Below are 21,674 nucleotides of genomic sequence, written 5' to 3' on the forward strand. Positions count from 1 at the left end.
ATGCCCCACTCAGTGGCAACCATCCGAACTCCTCCAGCCTGCCTCAGTGTCCCCAAAGGCTTCTGCCTTGGGTCCATCTGTCTGACGTCTTCCCTCCCCCCAGCCTCCTGCTCTGTCATTGGCTTGAAACAGTTCGAGAGATGCACAACATGCCAGCCAGCCTTGATTAAAGCATGTCTATGGGATCTATGAACTTTAGCATTAATAGGGAAGCTGCTTTTTCTTAGAGTGACATAAAGAAGAAAGAACATGCTTGCTACTAAAGTCTCGGCAGAATACCACGCACAGCTATGCTCCTGGCGAGTGATTTCCGAAAACCATTCCATCGCCTTCATGATAGTCATGCCTTACAAGAGGCATGGAGGCTCAGAGCACGGAGCCGAGTCAGGGTGCCAACAGGCCAGGACTCTGACCTTTACGGCCCTTTGTTACTTTTAAAGGTCAGCATGGCCTCAGGATAGAATCTGCCTTCAGTCCTTCCCTTTCCTCTCCTTTGCATCCTCCTCCCTCCTCCTCCAAGACCCTGTAGCTGCGCCCATAAAGGTGACACAAAACGCCTAAGACTGAAACCAAGCAAGGCAACATCTTCATGGTCTAAGGGCCGTGTTCCCTTCCCCAGGACACAGCCATCAACTGAATTCAATTGATAAATTACTTAGTAGTTCTAGGTCTCCACTACCAGCCACTACCCACTGGCCTTAGGCTGTCCCCTAAAATGGATTCTTCCTTCCTGGTGTCCCAAAGCCTAGACGGGCTGTTGACAGGAAGAGGGTAGTGGGGACATTCAAGATCATCAGAGCCCGAGAGAGGAGGTTTGCAGTAATTGCCTCCAACACCCTAGGCCACGGTTCTGTTTATGATATGGGCTGGTGGCTGCGGTCCCCAAAACGACTCACTCGAATTCAATGAAGAGACAAGCTGCTTGGGCACCAGGATTCAGAGTTACTCCTCAGAATCCAAGATGTCCTTGGCAATGGCAGTTCCTGGACACCACAATCCTCTGAGGCTGGGGTGAGGAAGTAGACATGATTCCCCATGGATGTGCTGCCCTCTGCTGAGATACACTCGGGCTATGACCAGACTCACCATTTCCCCAAGAACCGGCCCGTTATCCCACATACCTCCACATCAGTGCCTGCTAACTCAACCCCCTGCCATCCACTAGGTTGGCCTTCTCACGTCCCACGTCTGCCCTTCTGCATTCTCTCATTGCAACTGCAGTTCAGGCTCTCGGACCCTTACCCTGGGCTTTTGCCAAAGTACTTGGGTTGGTTCCCTTGACACCAGCCCCTTTCCCATCACTCCACTCTGCACTGGAGCGTTGTTTTCTTTACCTTTAATGGCTTCTTAGTTTAGTCCCCCAACAAAGACACTCAGACAGGAACTTAGGTTCAGGAGTTTATCCCAGGAAGTGCGGGCAAGGGAATGGGGAAGCTGAGGCAGGAACTGGCCAGAAGGACCAGTAAGGTACATTATTGAGTGAGTTACACTGTGGATCCCCACCCTGCTAGGGATCCCCCTGAGGCACCCTGCAGAACCCAGGTCAGAACTTCCCACTGAGAAGCAGGGTGGCTGGGCCATTGGCCACCAACTAGACCTCTCCTGGGTTGGGGGTTGCCCCTCAGGGCATAATCCCAGCACTTCCAGGGGTTCCCGCACTAGGCTGAGCAAGCTGCCAGGGTCTGAGAGGATTCCCTCAGGTGAGGAGGGAGACATGAGTAAGACGCTGTCCACCGAGGCTGCAGGTGGGCTGGGCCCCGGGCACCAGAAGGAGGCTATCCACAGCGTCCACCGAAGCTTCTTCATGCCTTAAGGAGGGGGTCCTCACTCCTTGGGCCTGGCCTTCAAGGCAGCATTGCCAGATCAAATACAGGACACCCCCATTAATCTGGGATTTCACATCAACAATGGATAGTTTTTAGTATATCCCAAATATTGCATGGCACATACCTATGCTAAAAAATGATTCATCCTGTATCTGAAATCTAGATTTAACTAGGCATTTTGTACTTTTAGTTACTACAGCTGGCAACCCTATGTCCAGGTGTTGCCTGATCCGGTCTCAAACCATTTTCTATGACCCTGGCTCTCAAATCCTTTCTCCAGGAGGTGTGGCTCTTCAGCCGGAAGCAGCCATCCCTCCTGCCCGATTCTGTGGGGTGCTCCCACTGGTTCCTTAGTGAGAGTATCACCCCCACTTCTCCTACATGACTCCTGCCTGCCATCTCTGGGTGTACAGTCTCTCTGAACACATCAGGCACTGTCATCACTCCTGACGCCTCTAGAAGCAGGTGTGGTCTGCACTGGTCATCGTATGCCCCTGGATCATTTGCTAGCCTTTGTCTGAAAGCCTCATTTTCCCAGCAAGGTTATAACTGCCACCTAGCCTGGCACAATGATCAATAGGTAATGACCATTTGGCAGATGAGGGGACCTCCCTGGTGCCCCCAGCAACTGCAAGCCCTGTGAGGACTTGGGCCGATCTTCCCCAGATCTCACCCTAACCAGAGCCTGGGCACATGGTCACCCTCAGCCACTGTGGAATAACTGAATGAATACTACTTTTGCGGCGAGCTGGCTCATGCCAAGAACGTTATGAAAAACTGCCAAAGTCACCAATAGCAGGAAGAAGGGTGGTCTAAGGACCCTGACTATAACATGGTTTTTCAGCATTCACAGCCTGGCCTCACAATCCTTTTTCTGGTCCTGGATTTTGTCTCACATTACCGCTGGCACCACCCCATGGGCACACCCACACATCACTCACATCCTGCATTTGGAACCAGCCTCACCATGTGGCTGCCACACAAAATGGCCCAACCACTGGACAATGGCATGTTCTTGTTACTCTCTATACATTTTTTTAAAAACTAGGTGTCTGATGTATATGTATATGTATATGTATTCCCCATACATTTATAGGACACTTTACATTTGTTAGGAGTTTTTCCGGGACGGGTGTGATGGCTCACGCCTGTAATCCCAACACTTTGGGAGGCCAAGGTGGGCGGATCGCTTCAGCCCAGCCCATGTGTACCAGCTTTGGGCAACATGGTAAAACCTCATCTTTACAAAAAAACTAAATAAATTAGCTGGCTGTGGTGGCACATGCCTGTAGTCCCGGTTACCCAGGAGGCTGAGGTGGGAGGACCACTTGAGCCTGGGGAGGCTGAGGCTGCAGTGAGCCATGACTGCACTACTGCATTCCCACCTGGGGAACAGAGTGAGACCCTGACTCAAAACAAAACAAAAAAACAAAACAAAAAACAACAAAGAAGAGTTTCCCATGAGTCATTTTATTTCAATATCCCTATAAAGCAGGAAAAACGGGTATTATTTCCTGCATTTCACAAATGGGAGAAACGGTAGTTACACGGTTAGCTCCAGTGATCACTGTTTAAGAGGTCTGTGGCAGCAACATCTAACGTGTAATTCAAACACGGTTTTAAATGTCTTACATGAGAGATGTAAACAAGAATGTTTCATTTTCAAATAGAGCACTTATGTCCGCATAATCGGGTCACCACCGTGGGGGCCACACAGCAGCCGGGGGTCCAGGTTTCCTGCCCCAGAGCTTCCCAGCCAGGGAGAGCTGGCCGAGGGACCGTGTGGGGCTATTTGGCATCAGGTGTCTGGAATCCCGCCCCTGGACTCCACCTTCTTCATCCAAGCGTTAGACACGTGTGGGCCGGAATTTACACAGGAGGACCTTAGCGGGGCGTCCAAAAGAAGGGTGGCTTAGCAAACACGGGGCAGTGCCCCCTGGAATTCACAGTGGGAAGTGAGTGGCCTGCCTCGGCCATGCCAGCTGCGCCTGACGCTGTCGGGAAGGCTTAGCTTTAATGAGGGGTCCAGACAGCCCATTCACTGTGCACTCCCACCCTGCCCCGGGAGATCAAAATAACTTTCTCCACGGAGCACTCTGCTGTGTGTGTGTGTGTGTGTGTGTACACAAACACAAACATTTACTTGGTTGGCTGAGGCGGAGGGTGTGACCCAGTGGGCCGCCACACCTCCCACCACCCGACCCCCCTACGCGGAGGAGAGGAACAGTGGCCGCCGGCTACCTGGGCGCCGTCCCGAAGGGAGGAAGCACCACCCGGCCCGCCGCCCCTCTGGCTGGACAAAGTGAAGCCTCAGATAGATCCGAGTCGCCAATGTCCTCCCGGGCGGCCGTCGCGGCCGGGGCTGAAGTTCAATGCAGCCTGCATGGGTTAGGGAGCTCCGAGTCCCCAAATACCACAGAGACCCCAAGTACACTCCTGGGGCGGGGGAAGGGAACGGCTGCAGAGGACACCCCCGCTCCAGGCCCAGAAACACCCCGAGGGAGACTGGGGTGGAGGGGGTGCATTGGAAGGCGCAGCTACACAGCTCCCCCCACCTCCCGCCCCGCTGCTTTCCCCACCCACCGTCCCTCCCCTCCTCTGCCCTCCCCTCCCTCCTTCTCCGGCTGCCGAGCGCGGGCTCCACCTCCCCGGAGCGCAGTCCACACCGTCCCTGTTCAGCAAAACAACACAACGCACCGCCCCCCGCACCAGCACCCGGCTGGATACCGGGCTACGCCCAGCCGCCCACCAGCCGCGCCCGGCGCCCCCTCTAGTCTGCAGCCGCCTAGTCCCCGCCCCAGGCGGAGCCCCAGCCCGGGCTGCACGCGGGCAGAGGGAGAGAGATCGAGCCCCGGCTCCGCCAGCCCAGCTCGGGCCCTGTCCCTCTACCCTTTCCCCGAGCCGCCCGAAGTGACAGGAGGGGCACGCACGGCGCGCGCGGGGCGTCCAGCGTTAACCGCTTCGGCGCCGGGGACCGGAGCGACAGGAGGGCTGGGGAGCAGGGGACCGAGAGCTGGGACTCACCGGAATGTGCACGCGCAGAGAACGCCTCTTCTGGCTGGCATTTTTCTTGCCGCCGCTCCCGCCGGGGCTGGAAACATCTTTTTTCTTCTTGGTGTCCATAACCGCGCTTCCCATAACTCTAACCAGAAGTTGATTCTGGGTAACTCCTCGGGGGTTCGGTCCCCTCCTTCCCTGCCCCGGCCGCTGCCTTCGGACTGGAGCCGCGCGCTCTGTTACACCCTGAAGCCACCTCGTGGGGACTTCCGCGGGGAGGGAGAGTGAGCAGGGAACTCGTGCCGCCGCCGCCGGAGCGCCGAGTTCAAGCGTCCTTTCCTACGGAACTCTCGCAGGCAGAATCAGTCAAAGCCCGTCCCGGTTCTGGTGTCTCGCGGGTTACGCGTGGCTGAGGTCTCCCGCTGGGTGACAAAGTTTTCTTCCTTTTGCAAAGGGAAGAAACATTTTCCACCCTTTCGGCTCCTCCCACAGATTCCCAGAGGTAATCTGAAAGGCAGGTGCAATTAAAACCAGCAATTTGGAAAACAACCCTCCTATGCCTGTGCCCAAGTGGGGAATCTGGAGCCAGCGAGACCGTTCGTGCATAAATGTAATCCTCGGCCGCAGAATAAACCAGCTCGGAGCCTGCAGCTGGGTCCGTCCTCCTTTCTGGGCGAAAGGGAGGGCGGCGGGGGAAGAGGAGGTGCAAGGCGAGCCCTCTGCGCAATTGGGCTACGGGCGGCCGCTGGCAGAAGTTCTGGCGGCGGCGCTCGCGGCCCTGCGCGCCGGAGGGGGCGCCCGGAGCCCTGCGGGCCGAGAAGAGCAGGGCGCCCGCTTCTCGCCCCCCGCCGCGCGGCGGCCCCAGGGGACCGCGAGGGGACAGTGAGGGGCCGGGCCTGGCACCGACGCAAGCTCGGGGAGCGCGGGCGGTGGGAGGCGGCGCGTGTTGAACAGGAAGTGCGCGGCGTGCAGCGCCACCGTCCCTCTCCCAGCCGCCCCACGCCGCCCTCGTCGCCGCGCCCCGTCCCCTGCGGCCGCCGCCGCTCGAGACTCGCTCCGAGCTGGTTTCGGACCCATCCCGCCTCCCGCCGTCTCAGTGTGTGCTCGACCCCTTGAAACACGCCCCCGCCGCCGCCCCGCCGCAGACTGGGCAGCCAGGAAGCCCACGGCCTCGGGGGGCTGCGCGCGGAGCAGCACGTGCTTCGCTAAACACCGCAGCCGCAGGTCCTGCCCCGCCCCGCGCGCGCACTCGAACCCGCCCAGAGAGCGGTGCGCGGCGCTGGGTGCGAGCAGGGTCTCCCCATCCCCACCCCCACCCCCACCCCCACCCCACCCCACCCCACCCCGCCCGGCTTTTTTCAGGTTCATCAAGGTTTGCATAGTGGATCCGCGGTAAGTGCGTGTCCCCCCGCCGCGGGAAACGTGGGGCTTCTGAGACTGCGGAAAGAATTGGGAGAAGGAGAAGGAGAGGGCTGGAAGATCCGGGCGAGGGTTCCCCGTGCTGCCCAGGTCCTTTAGAGCCCCTGGTGGGCATCCGGTACCGCCTGCTGCCGAGGGCCCTAGAGGGGTTAGGGGAGGGGGCTGGTGGGTCCCCGTCCCCAGATGCGCCCCAGGATGGCGCAACCTCGGGGGAGTGCTGGCTTGGGGGTCGTTTCCCCTCCCGCTCTAGTTTCTGAGGATGTGATGACCCCAAAGGTCATTGGCGCTCCCAGAATGCTGACGTCAGCTCAGCCGCTCAGAGTAATCAGTAATGCAGGGAGGCTACCCGCAGAGTGAACGCGACAGGGGTCGCTTTGGGGACACCATAGGGCCTTTACTCGTGTTGAGGTGGGTGCTTTCGCAGGACTCCCTCCTCAGGGGAGGAGGCATTATCAGCCCACCCGAAGGATCACCCCTTAGGAAGCAGGCGTGCACACCCTTCCTTTCAGCTGCTTGCCGGGTCGCTTTTCCAACCCAATTCCAGCAGCTTGCACAAAATCCTTACAGCTTGGGTGGTTCCCTGGCTCACAGGGGTGGGTTTATATTCTTTCTCCTTCTCCTCTGCTCTCTGGTCCAGAATGAAGCCAGCCTGGAAGATCCCCAGTCTCCAGACAGAGCCTGACAGGTGCAGATGCTCTGGGAGGACCGTGTCTGGGTTCAGCACCAGGCAGCCATCCTGGCCCCACAGGTGTGGGACGCCTGGGTCTTCTCCTAGCTGGCTTCTTGCTGGAGGATTTCAAGAGACCCAGCAAGACTGTATTGTCCCACTGAATGCTCAAGATATTGGTTACAAGTAGAAAAGGGGAGGGGCTAGTATTTAGCCTCTGTCCCCGCTCAAAAGTATTCCCAATTGTCATTTGTGTCGTCTCTTTAGCTTACAGTTTTAATCCTTGTCAAAATGATCATTTGCCAGGGTGCATAAACCTGATGCGGGTTTAATGAGAACTGGTTTTAAAGGAAAATGGGGCCATCAGAAGGAAGCTGGCTGGAGTGAAGAGACGTCTGGGAAGAGCCCCTGGCGGGGGCCCTCATTCCACTGGGTGACCCAAGAGAAAACCGCCATGGCGCTTCTCATTCGAAATGTTTTCTTTACGGACAGTGTTTAGCAATTGTTATAATGTGTACTTTTGTTGATTGATCTGTGTAAATATGTAAAATAATTTGTTCTCTGAGTTAATTTTGTTGGAACAAAGACTTTAGTGCTTCCTAAATTAAAACATTTTACTGTATTTTAAGAGCCTTTCTTTTTTTTTTTTTTTTTTTCTTTTTTGGTGCTTCTGACATTACAAGGTATAAATACTGGGTTTTGTCCAGGGTTCCTGGCTCAGCACTCCTGTCATCCTCATCACAGTCATTGTAATAATGTTGGGGTGCTTTAGGCCTCAGAAGCAGGCCCCAGGAAACAATCTCTCCTCTGAACTTCCCCTGCCCCCTCTTCACCACCTCACCAGCCCAAGGCCGGACTCTAATCCTCCCTCATCTGTCTGACTGTGGGACTTAAGACCCTCTGTTCCGAAGGAGCCCTGCCCCATTCCCGAGAGGAAGAAATCCTGCACGGAAAGGCCAGTAACGATCGGAATAGGCAGGCCTTGTTGGGTGTCCGCACTTACTCTGTCACTATTAGATCATACCTTTTTGTTTGATCACATTTCTGCATGGTTGTCAATCGTGCCTGTCCAATGAAGTCTCCATAAGAAGTCCAAGAGGTCTGGGTTTGGGAGCTTCTGGATCTCTGGACACGTGGAGGCTGCTGGAAAACAGTGTGCTTGGGGAAGCTCCCTGCCTGTTCTCCCTGTACATCCGTCATCTGGATTCTTGGTAATATGCATTATAATAAACCTTTAAATGTACATTTCCCTGAGTTCTGTGTACCACTCTAGCAAATTAATGAACCTGAGAGGGGGTTGTGGGAACCCTAGTTGAGAGCCCAGCCTGTCGGTCAGAAGCTCCGGATGCCTGGACTTGCAACTGGTATGTGAAGTGGGATGGGGGGCGTGCCTTGGGGACTGAGCCCTCAACCTGTGGGATCTGCCGCTATCTCCAGGTGGACAGTGTCAGAAATGAGTTGGAGGACACCCTGGTGTTTCCTGCAGAATTGGTTGCTTGCTTGGTAGTGGGGAGAACCCCCCAGCACACACATTTGGTGACATGAACCTTCCGCGTTGATGATTGTCGTAATGTGAGAGCAGAGGAAAAAACAATTTGGGATTTTTCCCTTCAGGGTTCTATATGTGAATATTTCTGAATTATGGGGGTTGCTTATAAATGATGTCAGAAGAAGCTTACCTGACATTTTTTTCCTCCTAAAGATATATTAACAAATTGATCACAAATCTGACTGGTGGAGCCTCAGAGTGGAAGAAACACAGTAATTGTTTTGATTTGAGGTGTTTTCTGAAAACCCCCACCTTCCCCTCCCGTTGGTGTGCACACAGTTATATGTGTTATGTGGCGGGCCCATGCGACATTGTCCATCTAATGACCCCTGACATTCACTGTTTCTGTATGCCCTACCTATGACCTCCTTCTCAAAATTAATGCAGTAAAATCTGTGCTGAACAAAAGGCCAATACTTTAAGTAAGGCTCTGACAATGTCACTGATTCTGCCTTTTGCCTCAGGTGCCGATATTGCTTGGCTCAGCACCGTTACTGATTCTGTCTTTATGTAGAATTCTGATGTTTAGAAAGATATTGCATTAAATATTCTTTATCTTGGTGAGTTTTTGGCACCCCCTTAAAATTTGCGCCTGAGGCCAGTGCCTCATTCACCTCTCCCTTGTCTTCCGGGAAGGATGAGGAGAACTTGGCCAGGCCTGGAGCTGGGGCTGGGGCTGGATCTGGGGCTGGGGTCAGGGCTAGGGCTTGGGCCAAAGCACCTAGCTTGCTTCAGCCAGAGGAGCTGCCTCTGATCAGCTATGCCATGGGGGCAGGCCCCTTAGTTCCCCATCTGTAAGAGAGGTGGTCTTCAGAATATTTCTGTGGCCTCTTTAAGGAAGCGTGTATTTTTGTCCTGATTGTATTTGGTATGTCTTTGTTAAATGTATTGCTCTAGTAATTTATTTTTTATTGAATTTTACAAAGTATCATTCCACAGTAAGTTGGAAATTAAAAACAAACAGAAACAAATAAAAAATCACCCAAGGGCCGGGCGCGGTGGCTCACGCCTGTAATCCCTGCACTTTGGGAGGCCGAGGCGGGCGGATCACGAGGTCAGGAGATCGAGACCATCCTGGCTAACACGGTGAAACCCCATCTCTACTAAAATACAAAAAATTAGCCGGGCGTGGTGGCGGGCGCCTGTAGTCCCAGCTACTCGGGAGGCTGAGGCAGGAGAATGGTGAGAACCCGGGAGGCGGAGCTTGCAGTGAGCCGAGATGGTGCCACTGCACTCCAGCCTGGGCAACAGAGTGAAGACTCCGCCTCAAAAAAAAAAGAAAACCACCCAAGGCCCTTCCTACCGATGGTTTGGGATAGCTTGTTGCAGAAAGGGGCATGTTTAGTATATTAGTCTGTTCCCATGCTGCTGATAAAGACATACCTGAGATTGGGTAATTTATAAAGGAAAGAGGTTTAATTGACTCATAGTTCCACATGGCTGGGGAGGCCTCTCAAAAGCAAGGAGCAAAGTCACATCTTACATGACAGCAGGAAACAGAGCATGTGCAGGGGGACTCCCATTTATAAAACCATCAGATCTCACGAGACCTATTCACTATCACGAGAACAGCCTGGGAAAGACCCGCCCCCATGATTTCTCCCACAACACATGAGAATTATGGGAGCTACGATTTGAGATGAGATTTGGGTGGGGACACAGCCAAAGCATATCATCGAGGCGGCTTCCTTTTGGGGGCATCATTGGCCCAGACTGGTGAGCATGAGAGTTAATAACATGCAGCTTCTATTAGGTGACAGTGCTAAGGGCTCTTAAACATGTTAGCACATTGAATGCGGGGGAAAGATATGATTGGCACGTTTTATACCACACACGTGTTTGTGTCATTGCTGTCCCACTATACTAGTATCCCAGACCAACATCACCTGCAAATACTTGGGGTACCCATTTCTGAATGCTGTCACCTCCCAGGGCTCTAGCTCAACACACTGGCCCACCAGGGTGAGCCACCTCTTCCCCAGCCAGGCAACATTTCGTTCAGAGGTGATCGTTTAAAATGCTGCACCCAGGGCCAGGGCCTACAACTCGCTGAGAAGTGAAATACCCAGAGTAGGAGAGTTAACATAAAGGAAATCCTCGATTAGAGCTTATGAAGGGGACACTGGCTGTTTAATTTCACTTAACCTAGTTTTCCAAACTTACTTGTTCCCTTATACCCACCCATGCTTTTAAAAAAAAAAAAAAATTTGTCTGTTATTCCATATAAATGAAAATGACTTTGGAAACCGTGAGTCATCTTTATATAGTATTGACAATTTAGAAAGTCTTGGAATTGGGGGTGTCCTCAGGGGTTTGAAGTCCACGTTTACCCTGGGTGCTTAGAATGTTGCAGTTAGAAGGAAGCTCTGTGATCGTGAGATGGATGTCTGTGTCTGATGAGTTCCCAACCTGAGTGACAGTGGATTCCACATTGCAAAGAAGAAAGGAACTTTTTGATCATCAATGACATGCAGGCACCATGTTAGGTACTTCATATCAACTATCTCACCTAATTTCCACTAAAATCCCCCAAGAGAATGATCACATCCACTTTACAGATGAAGGGAACAGAAACCTAGTTACTGGAATCTGCACTGACATTCATTTCACTTCTGCCCATGAGTATGAATTGGCTGTGCCCTCAAGGAAAACATAAAAAATGTGGCTCCCTCCGCTTTTAAGAACTTTACTGAAGACTCTTTAGGAAATGCCTTTGGGGTAACCTTGGACCGACTAAGAAGGACCAACCAACTGAGAACATCTTAGCTGCCTTGGTCTATTTGCCTGTGACACAAATGGAGAGAACAATGGTCTGTATATGCAGGAAGACGGCGGCTCAATTTTACAACTCTTAGAAAAACTAAACAGCAAAGTCTGGGCTCGGGACTCTGTAAATACTTTGATAACTTATTGAATACCAAGCTAAGGGGGTGTTATCTAATCGTGAAAAACAGGACAAAGAGTCACATTCCAGTTTTTATTTCCTTTAAGCTTGGGCAATGATTGTGTAACCTTGTGATGGCTTTTGCTCCCTGGTACAAATGGAGTCATCAGTATCGATCCACGCAGAGAAGTGGAGGCAGGGGCCCAGGACCAGTGGGAACACTGCTTTGGGACAACACATCTCCTGACTGCCCCTTTCTGGGTCCGTTTTTATTTTTCCGGGCACCTGTGCCAGCCACCTCCTTGGACTGTGCTCCAGGTAGCTCTTCATCCATGATGCCAGTCAACCACAAGGCAGTCCTCATCGTGAAATCCAAGAAGTGCTTTGGATGAAGGTAAAGGTGAACGCTGTAGCAATGTTCTCCCAAACGACAGATTTGCTGTGCATATCTTCTCTCTAGAGAATAGCTTCGTGTCTTGGCCAGCTCTGTATCTGAGCACACACTCAGCAGTTCTACAGAATGACAGATTCCCCAAGCAGGGCACGTGTATCCACAAGTGCTGTGCAGTGAGGAGGTGCCTGTTTGACAAATAACAGAATAGGGAATCCCCAGCAATGATGCCCCCTTCCCGACTAAGGGTAGTAGTCATGTAAACCGCGTTAGTTGGGAATAAAGTCCTCGGTTCTGCCAACAGCTGCCTTTATAATTGTTTTGCAGAGTGTCCCATGTGACTTTTATCCTAGTGATCCAGCATTACCTCCCATTGGGGTGGAAGGTTTGGTCTCCCTGGGCTGCAGAATTTGACTCAAGGTCTGTGTGTGTTGGTTCTTGACTTTGTTATTAGCTCTCAACATGCGATAAACATCCTGATTAACCTTGGGAAATCCGAATACTACTATTACCTGAATATGGCTCTTGACTGGTTTCTGACCTCTCACCCATCTATGGGCACATGATTAAGTCATGTAAATTAATTGTAATAATTTCCCAAGCAAATAAAATTACTTTGGTGACGATATTGGTCTGAAAGGTCCTATATTGCAATGCAAATCTGACTGTTCACTTACATGTGAGGGTCTGTCTGAAGCTGTGGTTTGCCTGCACCATTGATACCATCCATTCCAGTGACATGCAGCTGAAAGCCAGAGCTGTTCTCTAGAATGCCAGTCATGGCTTTTCAACAAGACTCCAGAAAAAACAGATTTGCATGCTATGCCTTCGGACTTGGTAGCATTTGTAGAGCAGAGCGCCAGCTGCACAGAGGTGCACAAAGGCGGAGACCCGCTGACCTCCAAGCCCTGCTAGAGAGGCACAGCATCATCCTGACTCTCTGCAGAAGCTGTGTTCCTCCCAGAAGCCCCTGACAAACCCTGAGTTAGACTCACGCATGACCTTTCCAGAATTTATCTCTGTCCCTGTTCACTAGCACTTTATGCCATAATCAGTAAATGCCCATTTGGTGCACGCCAAAGCCCTCAAAGATGGTTAGTTCAAAAACTCTAGGCATGCAGGTGGTTCTCAAGGACATAGTGGTTTATGACAACACTCCCTGTGCCATGTGGGACAAAAGGTAATTTGTAAAATGTTCCTAAATCTAACTCCTAAGAATTGCCTAAGGTCTTGGGACAGTGAGAAAGTTTCCAAGTAGAACTCTGTACCATGGGCTTGCATAAGGTTCTTTGAAATCATTGCAACACGTGCTCCTGATAGCACCATTGTACTAAAGGTCTTGCCTTGTTTTTTTCTAGCTCCAGTCATTGTAGCTTTTTACCCTTTAGGTCAAAAAATGAAGCATAATTACAAAACAAAGTTCGTTGTTCTTTGACCTGCATGAGAGAACATTTTCCTGACACTGTAGAGCTTATGCACCCATGACCTGAAGGAGTTGCCAATATCTTACAGGGATGGATGCAGACATTTCTTTGGGTATCCAAAAGATAACTGTGTGCAGTGAAGGAGTGGGTGGGGTTCATTGCCAAAGCACAGCATTTGCCAAAGGCCCCCGGTGCTCACTGCGGTCAACACTGAGGCCGGCAAATTTGTCTGTGATTCTTGTAGTTAGGATGCAAGGAGAGCAGCTGTTTCTCATGGAGCTTCAAGGAGAGTCTGCCTCAGTAGGACCATTGGTTTCAACCCTATTGTTTATCTTTGCAGGTTTAAGAAGCTGGTGCAAATTGTTCACCAAGATGTTCCTGACACATCTCTAGAATTGTGTCATGGTAACCATTTCCCCAAAGACTGACTTATGGGCCAATATGGGGCTGTGCTCATTTGCATGGGGGGTCTGTTTTTGTGTGGCCCATTGCCTCTCCTCTTAGATCCATTCCCTGACCTGCCCGGCTATGGACTGCCAGGGCCTCTAGTCCCAGGATCTTTCACCAACTGGTGAAAGCTCTAGTCCGGCGAGCTTTGGCCAATAGAAGAGAGTGGGAGAGTGGGGTGGAGGGGTAGGAGGACAACAGAAGCCAGGGGTTTCTTCTGCTGTTGTTTTGCCTTGAGCAGCATCATGGGAAGCATTTCCTGCCTCTGTGGCTGTCGCCCCACTAGCCTGACCCTCCCTCAGTGGGCTCAGCATCTGCCGGCAGCCTTGACTGTGACCCTAGAGTCACGGAATATTTGAGCGGAACTCTGAAGGACATGGTGGGGTGAGCCATGTGGGTCGCTGGGGAGAGGATTCCATAATAGAAGGGTAAGATCGGGGTGTTTGAAGTTGGTGAAAGAGTGGTAGGACTTAACATATTGGACAGTAAGGGCCTTGGCTTTTATCTGAGTGAGATGAGATCATGTTGGAGAGCATCAACTAGAAGAATGACACAATCTGGTTCAGGCTTTTAAAGGATCTTAGCAGCCTGGCTGCATGGAGAGAAAAGGCTGTGCAAGTGACAGGGAAAGAACAGGGAGCACAGTGAGAAGGCCATTGTGTCATCAGGCAGGAGGTGACAGTGCTCAGGCCAGGGTAGGAGAGGAGCAGTGGCGAGAAGGCGTTGCTGTTTCTGAATATGTTTTGAAGACAGCTCAGAATTTGCTGATAGATTGGATGTGGGGTCTGAGAGAAGGAAAGGGCAGCATGGGAGCACCTGGAATGATCCCACTTACTGGGACAGGAGGGGCAGGGAGGGGCTGGGGAAATAGTTTGCTTTTGGATACTGTAAACTTCAGACATACATCAAATACCCAAGTGAAGAGTCCAGAGAGACAGGGGTCAGGGTGACAGGAGATGCTCGTGTGGAAGTCGCCCACCTAGGGATGGAATTTGAAGATGTGACATGGGAAGAGAAGGTCTCGGATGAGAGTGTAGATAGCAAAGAGGTCGGGACTGTACCTCACAGCCTCCAATAGCTGGAGGCTAGGGAGATAAGAAAGAGCCAATGAAGGGACCAGGAAAGAGCAGTCAGGGGGTCATCAGGGAATTGGGAGAAAGTGTCCCGCAGAGAGCAAGGGAGAGAAGAAGCAGTGAGTTAGAAGAGGAGGCCTGGAGGCCGCTGGTTAGCTTGCAGGAGCAGAGGAGCGTGACAGCAGTAGCCTGCTGGGACTGGCTCAGGACGTCCAGAGGAAAGGACGTGGTGAATAGTGAGAACTACTTCTAGGAACTTTGCTGTATGGGGGAGCAGAGAAATGAGGTGGTGAGCAGGGAAAAATGTGGGTCAAGAGAGGGCTTTTTTTTGTTTTTAAGATGGGGATATGGCCAGGCACGATGGTGCACGCTTGCAATCCCAGCACTTTGGGAGGCCAAGGCTGGTAGATCACCTCAGGTCAGGAGTTCAAGACCAGCCTGGGCAATATGGCAAAACCCCATCTCCACAAAAAAAATTCAAAAATTAGCCAGGTGTAGTGGCACAGGCATGTGGTCCCAGCTACTCAGGAGGCTGAGGTTCGGATCGTTTGAGCTCAGGAGGTCAAGGCTGCAGTGAGCCAAGATCCAGCTACTGCACTCTAGCCTGGGTGACAGAGTGAGACCCTGTCTCAAAAAAAAAAAAAAAAAAAAAAAAAAAGATGGGGGATATTACAACATGTTCGTGTGCTAACAACCCTGTAACATTCAGGGGAGGGAGTCGTGTTGATGGTGCAGGAAAGGAAGGGAAAACCTCACAGACAAGAGAGATGAGCTGAACCAGTGGCGTGGCCAGCCGCCAATAGGTGGGAAGTGGGACAGCTCACCCAGGTGACCGGAAGGGACCCCGTCGAATGCAGCCTGGGAGACACAGCTTGTGAGGCTCTTTCCTGAGAATTTCTGTTTTCCCCGTGAATAAGAGGCAGTACCACCAGTGGAGGGGAGGTTTGAAGGGAGAGAAAAGGTGAGATGGACTCTGGAGGGGCGTGGGAGGGTGAGGTCCATGCAGACGTTCTCCCCCGACAGAGGAGACCTGCTGTTGATGATGTTCTCTATCTTTTCTTCCAACTCAGCGGTAAGTCTTGAAGACTGTATATATCCGTTTATAGAGAGCTGCTTCATTCCTGAGAATGGCTGCCTAGTATCCCATGGTACAGCACTGCATAATTTATTATCGTTGTTTATGTATTTATTGTATTTATGTGTGCAGTCCTCTACTGAAGAAAATGTGGGCTGTTTCCAATGCTGGAATGCCATGCATATGTCATTTCACGCATTTTGAAGTGTGCTGAAGGACAAATGCTTAGATAGGGACTTGCTATAACAAGGTGTGAAGACATGATTCAGTTTCAGAGACAAGCGATTTGTTCTCCTTGGGACGTTCATCCGTTTGCAGTCTCACCCACAGTGTATGAACGTGCTTGTCTCTCTACACCTTCATCGACACAAATCTATTTCTAACTTTTTGATATTTGCCCATCTCTTAGGTGAAAACAGTATTTCGCACTTTTACTGTGCATTTTTCTTGTGACAAGTAAGAATGCACATCTTTTTACACGTTCGCGTGTCTTTTTTGAGTTCCCTTTCCATCCTTGTCTATTTGTGAGTTTTGCCTATTCTCCTATTGGGTGGCGGGTCATTTTCTTATCTACTTATGGGCACTTTTTATATATAAAGAAATTAGCTCCTCATCAGTGGGTGGCAAATATTTCTTCCCAGTTATTTGTCTTCTGAGTTTGTTTATTATGCCTTTTTTCCGTGCAGGATTTTTTTCTTTTTATAGGTTTTATTTTATTAATTTATTTGTTAAGTCTATTTGGGGTTTTCTGTCGTATTTAGAGAAGCCCTTCCTACTTCAAAATTATTTTTTAAATCTCTCCCATATTTACTTCGCATTTGTATGGTTTCTCTTTTTTTAACACAAAAATCATGTTACATTTAAATCTTTTTTTTTTTTTCTATATGGCATTTATTCTGGAAAAGATGTGAAGCAGTGGAGGAGGAGATTGACTTTCACAGTAATTTATGTCCTATTTATTGATGCTGGGCAGGAGGCCTGGGCCCTGGTCCTGGACCGGCGACCATCCCGTGCCAGACTTGGCAGGCACGTGCCTCTCTGAGCCTCCACTGTCTTCATCTGTGAAGTGAGACTGCCAGCCGGGGTGATTGCCAAGGTCCTTGCCCTCAGACCATCGAGGAGTCTGTTGAGGACGCTCTCTCCCTTTCTCTCTGGACTCGGAGAACTGAGTTGTAAACCAATTTGTGTGGTAAGTACAAGAAGTGGCTGCCTCTTCTTCCCGCACTCCGGCAATAAATATTTATTGAGCGCATATGCTGTGCGATGAGTCACCAGAAATCCATCTGCACTGATTGAGCCGTCAAATGCCCATCCTACTGATGGCAGATCAATAGGGCCTTCCTCTACAGGAGCCTGGGAATGAGGACCCCGTGGACATGCAGACAGGAAAATACCGGCTGAACCCACTCCCACCACAGAGTGAGAAACACAGGCGGGCAGGATTTTCCATTTCACGGTGTGTTCACGGATGTCAGCTCACTTCATTCTTACGGTAAGAATTATATGCCCCATCCCTACCCCACCACACACAAATACAAGGTTTGAAAAGGCTGAGTGACTTACACAGGGGTCCTGTTGGAGATCACCAGGCTAGCAGCCATCAGCGGCAGGTCGGAGCCAAGGTGTTGTGGCTCAGCATGGAGCCTCATGCTGATTTTAGGGGCTCTGTCATGGCTAACGTTAAATGTCAACGTGGCCAGGCTGCGGCGCTCAGCTGTTTGGTCAAACGCCAGTTACATGTTTCTGTGAAGGTCTTTTTTAGATGAGATGAACAACTAAATCAGTGAACTGAAAACAGATCACCCTCCATCGTCTATAGCAGGGTGGGTCACATCCAATCAATTGGAGGCTGTGGGAGAAAAGACTCGGACGCCCCAGGGAAAAAAGAATTCTGCCTCCAGACAGCCTTCTGACTCAAAGCCACAACCTCAGCTGACACCTGAATTTCCAGCCTGCTGGCCTGTCCTGCAGATTTCAGGCTTGGCAGCCCCCATAATCACAAGCTAATTCCTTAAAGTGAATCAATCTTATCAATCTCTCTCTCCTCTGTCTGTGTGTGGGGGGGGGAAGGGGTCGGGGGAGGGGAGTAAGTTTAAGGAATGGCTGTGATATACTCATATATAAGTATATGTATATACATTATACACACACACGTATATACACACACTATTGCTTCTGTTTTTCTAGAGAACCCTAATATACTTTTCCTCCCAGGAAAGTAATTACTAATGGTGGAATTTCCGCCTCTGCAGAAGAAGTAGGGGCCGGGGCTGCGGTTCCTTTTGGTTGCTTCCCTAATGTCACCACCCAGGGCTCTGCCTCTGTGTACGCTGGCCTTGAGACTTTAAAGAGGCGCACAGGAAGGAGCCTGGGCTCCGGAATCAGACCCGCCTGGCTGCTTGCTGCTGGTGTGACTGCAGACAAGCCCGTAGCCACTGAGCACAAAGTAGAGAAGGATGCCTAGGTGTTTGCAGGCAGCAGGGCTGGCAGAGGCTCCATGCACATTCGTTCCTGTCTCTTCCTTGGTGTCAGTGCAAATACCAGACACACAGCAGTAGCACCGTCAATGTGGTTTGCTTTCCAGAATCTTCTGGAAAATTGCAAAAAGTCCACAATGTCCTGGGCATGTGCCCTGTTGCCCTCTGAAGCTAACACACCCGGCCCCCAGAGGCCACCCTCACCACAGAGGACACTGTGTTTCCTAGAAGGCTGTTCCCACGGGTCCAGGGCAGCCGGGGGCCTGGCACCTTGGAGTTAGGAGCAGAGTTTCTCAGAGTGGCCCTCAGGCCCTGCTTCAGAGGGCCAGGGAGGTGCCTGGGCTCCTTCCCCAGGCTGTGGTTGGGGGATTTGGGGTAGGGCATGTGTGTGCATGTGTGTGTGCTTGTGTGTGCATGTGCAAGCGTGTGTGTACATGTATGCGTGTGTGTGTTCGTGTGTGCACATGTGTGTATGTATGTGCATGTGCGTGCGTATGTAAGCACATGTGTGCATGCGTAAGCATATGTGTACGCACACGTGTGTGCATATCATTTGAGATCCGCTGCCCTGGCCCTTCCTCTGATCCTTCTCCTGGAAAGTATTTTGGGAACCAGAAAAAAAGCAGTCACACACTTCGCATCTGTCTTTCCTGCTGGAGAATTGCAGGTGCTGTGTGGAGCCACCCTGCTGTCACCTGACGAGTGCGGCTGTCAGGGATGCCGTGGAGAACGCCCTGCCCCACAGGGGCTCTGGGCAGCAGAGCAGGGCTGCCTCCCACCACGCTGCGTGGGCCAAGCTCCTTCTCCCAAAGAGGGGAATGTGGAGAGGGGACGCCAGCCTACTTCCCCTTTCCATTTTATGCGGGTGATATTTGTTGTTATTTGGACTATTATTGACATGTTTGCAAACATCTTCAGATCTTTGCTGAAGAGAGACTACGCCATGTGAGGTGTAACGGTGGGGGTGTTGGTTGTTATAGGAATTGTTGATTTTATACGAGTCTTTCTCCAGTGACTTTTCGATAACTGAGTGACAGAACGAGCTCAAGGCCCGTAGATGCGATCTAGCTCAGGGCCAGGCAGAAAGAGTTTTATTCCGTCAGAAGAGGGATCACGTGGGATTTGAGGAGCGCGATCCTTAGCAGAGCTGGGCTTTGCACAGGGGACTCTGGAGGGAGAGGGGACACAGGGGCTGTTTGGGTCAGGGCTCCGAGAAGAGGGGACACGGGGCTGTTTGGGTCAGGGCTCCGAGAAAAGGGGACACGGGGCTGTTTGGGTCAGGGCTCCAAGAAAAGGGGACACGGGGCTGCTTGGGTCAGGGCTCCTAGAAGAGGGACACAAGACCACCACGGAGAGTGCTGTTTCCACCTGGAACTCTTGGAGAGGACTCCGTTTTGTGACAGCGGCCAGGGCTCCATGGTTGCTAAGCCAACTTGGGGATTTGATAGTTTGAAACAAAAAAAAAGACATACGCTAAGATCTCTAGAGAGAAATTCCTGTTCGGTCTTAAAACAAGAATCGTTGTCTTTCTCCTGAACTCTTGGTGTGTTTGTATCTTGTGAGTCCTAGAGCTGACTGGAACATAGGTCATCCAAGCCATGGCCCACCCACAGCACGTGCGTGCTCCTGGCTTGACGCATGCACACATCTGGCATACACTAATTGATGTATCTTCCTTTTGGGGGAAATTACCTCTCCCAGCACAATATTTAGATCTCGTAGGGGACGCCAGTATTCTGCCTCCCTGGTCCCTGGCTCAGCCTATCATAATCACCACCAGTCGGGAGACTTGGTCCTTGGTGGCCAATCAGAGCCTTCCTTGGGACTCTGGCACTGACAGAGCCCTTTCCCTTCTTATCTCAAGGCGGTAAGACTTCAGCCTGGCTCTACCCCGGCTCCAGGGACAGCCAGACTGGGAGCCAGGGTACAGTACTCAGAGACGGGAGGAACAGCAAAGCCTGGGTTCCTGTTGTCCTTAAGACCGGTCCCTCCTCTGCTTCTCCCTGTGAGTCGAGAACATTCCCGTATATTCCTTAAGACAGCATGAGATTCCTGTCTCCTGCAATGCAAGAGTCCTAACGAATAAACTTCTCACGTTTGGTTAACTTAATCACGTTGTCATTTTTGTCCATTTGTAGGTTATTCTTTCTAGAACAAGTGGAGGAGGTAAAGAATCGTAGCAGGGAGGAGAGAAGCAAAGAAGGAAAGACACATTGTGTCAGCAGAGTTGTAACGAACATGAGTACCTGTTACTGAGCTGCTACAGCCTCTCCTCCGCCCCACAGCCCCCACAGACTTCACTGTGGTCAGGCAGCCCTGCTCTCCTGACGGGCGATCCCCCCGGGCAGCATGAGGATGGGAGCAGTGTCGAACAGAGAACGACTTTGGTTTATCACAAAGCCTCCATGCTAGGTGTCTGTGGGGATGGCAAACTTGGTGGTTCATAAAACCCTGCGTCTTTGGGAGGGTGGCCTTCTGACTCCAATTGGTGCTTGTGGGATGCCAGGGTCATTTCCAGGCTCAAGTAAAGCAGAGGCATTGGATCTTCTTGTTACTCTGGGGATTTAGATGAATAACTGGTGGAACCTGAGTGCATTAATCTTCCCCTATTGGAAAAGAACTTTTCCCTTTGTAGTTGAAGAGAGCCTGACTAAAGCTTACTAATGACTGGGATTAGCAATGTCCATTAGTAATTTTTCAAGTTACTTGAGCAAGAAAAAAAATAGTGACTGCAGAAGCCAAGACTCAGAACCATCAGCTGATGTTAGTCACTTACTTTGACAGGCATAATTCAGATTCAATTTATTTATGGTTAAATTCCCACAGCACTGTAACCAGATAACTCTGGGCTGAGGGTATGGGCTGAGGAGTAAGGAAAAAAAAACCCTACTTTCCTTTTGGTGTACTCTTACCTCTTCCTCATTGTTTTGACCCTGGTATCTCTTTCCATTTTAAAATTCAGGTTCACAAAATGGGCTGGGTGCAGTGGCTCACGACTGTAATTCCAGCACTTTGGGAGGATGAGACGGGCAGATCACTTGAGGTCAGGAGTTCGAGACCAGCCTGGCCAACACGAGGAAAGCCCATCTCTACTAAAAATACAATAATTAGCCGGGTGTGGTGGCGAGTGCCTGTGATCCCAGCTACTCAGGAGGGTGAGGCAGGAGAATCGCTTGAACCCGAGGGGCAGAAGCTTCAGTGAGCCGAGATGGCATTGCTGTACTCCAGCCTGGGAGACAGAGCAAGACTCCGTCTTAAAAACAAACAGACAAAACAGATTAGCAGAATGGTTGATCCTAGGACTACATGAAATTGCAAAGTATCCTATCTTGTGTTCACTTCTACCATTTTACTTTTATTGAGAGTGAGGGGGAGAATGTCACAGAATACAAACACCAGCATTATAATCTTCCATTGGGAAGATCCATGTGTACTCGAACGATTT

General features: G+C 51.0%; 2 protein-coding genes across 3 annotated transcripts in view; one reads left to right on the forward strand and one right to left on the reverse strand.

Moving 5' to 3' along the window:
• The window catches only part of PRKAG2 (protein kinase AMP-activated non-catalytic subunit gamma 2), a 324,143-nt gene extending 318,411 nt beyond the window's left edge, over positions 1-5,732 (reverse strand). Inside the window, exon 1 of one of the 2 annotated variants that reach the window (XM_025379082.1) lies at positions 4,851-5,732. In XM_025379082.1, the coding sequence (XP_025234867.1) occupies positions 4,851-4,964 (114 nt within the window). In that variant the 5' untranslated portion in view covers positions 4,965-5,732. The remainder of the gene's footprint in view (positions 1-4,850) is intronic. The other variant, XM_025379083.1, reaches the window with a different exon arrangement.
• On the forward strand, positions 5,380-7,531 carry LOC112621742 (translation initiation factor IF-2-like). The gene is made up of 3 exons (XM_025381107.1): positions 5,380-5,705; positions 5,736-6,215; positions 6,880-7,531. Exons 1-3 carry the CDS (start codon positions 5,380-5,382, stop codon positions 7,097-7,099), a joined length of 1,026 nt encoding a protein of 341 aa, XP_025236892.1. The 3' UTR covers positions 7,100-7,531.
• The last annotated feature ends 14,143 nt before the right edge of the window (positions 7,532-21,674 follow it).

The sequence above is a fragment of the Theropithecus gelada genome, chromosome 3, assembly GCF_003255815.1.
Source record: "Theropithecus gelada isolate Dixy chromosome 3, Tgel_1.0, whole genome shotgun sequence".
NCBI classification, from domain to species: domain Eukaryota; kingdom Metazoa; phylum Chordata; class Mammalia; order Primates; family Cercopithecidae; genus Theropithecus; species Theropithecus gelada.

Coding starts and splice junctions, on each gene's coding strand:
- LOC112621742 (XM_025381107.1), top strand. CDS start 5,380: ATGCCTGTGCCCAAGTGGGGAATCTGGAGCCAGCGAGACCGTTCGTGC. Junction 5,706..5,735: donor CAGGGGACCGCGAGGGGACA/GTGAGGGGCCGG, acceptor CACCGACGCAAG/CTCGGGGAGCGCGGGCGGTG. Junction 6,216..6,879: donor GTTTGCATAGTGGATCCGCG/GTAAGTGCGTGT, acceptor TCTCTGGTCCAG/AATGAAGCCAGCCTGGAAGA.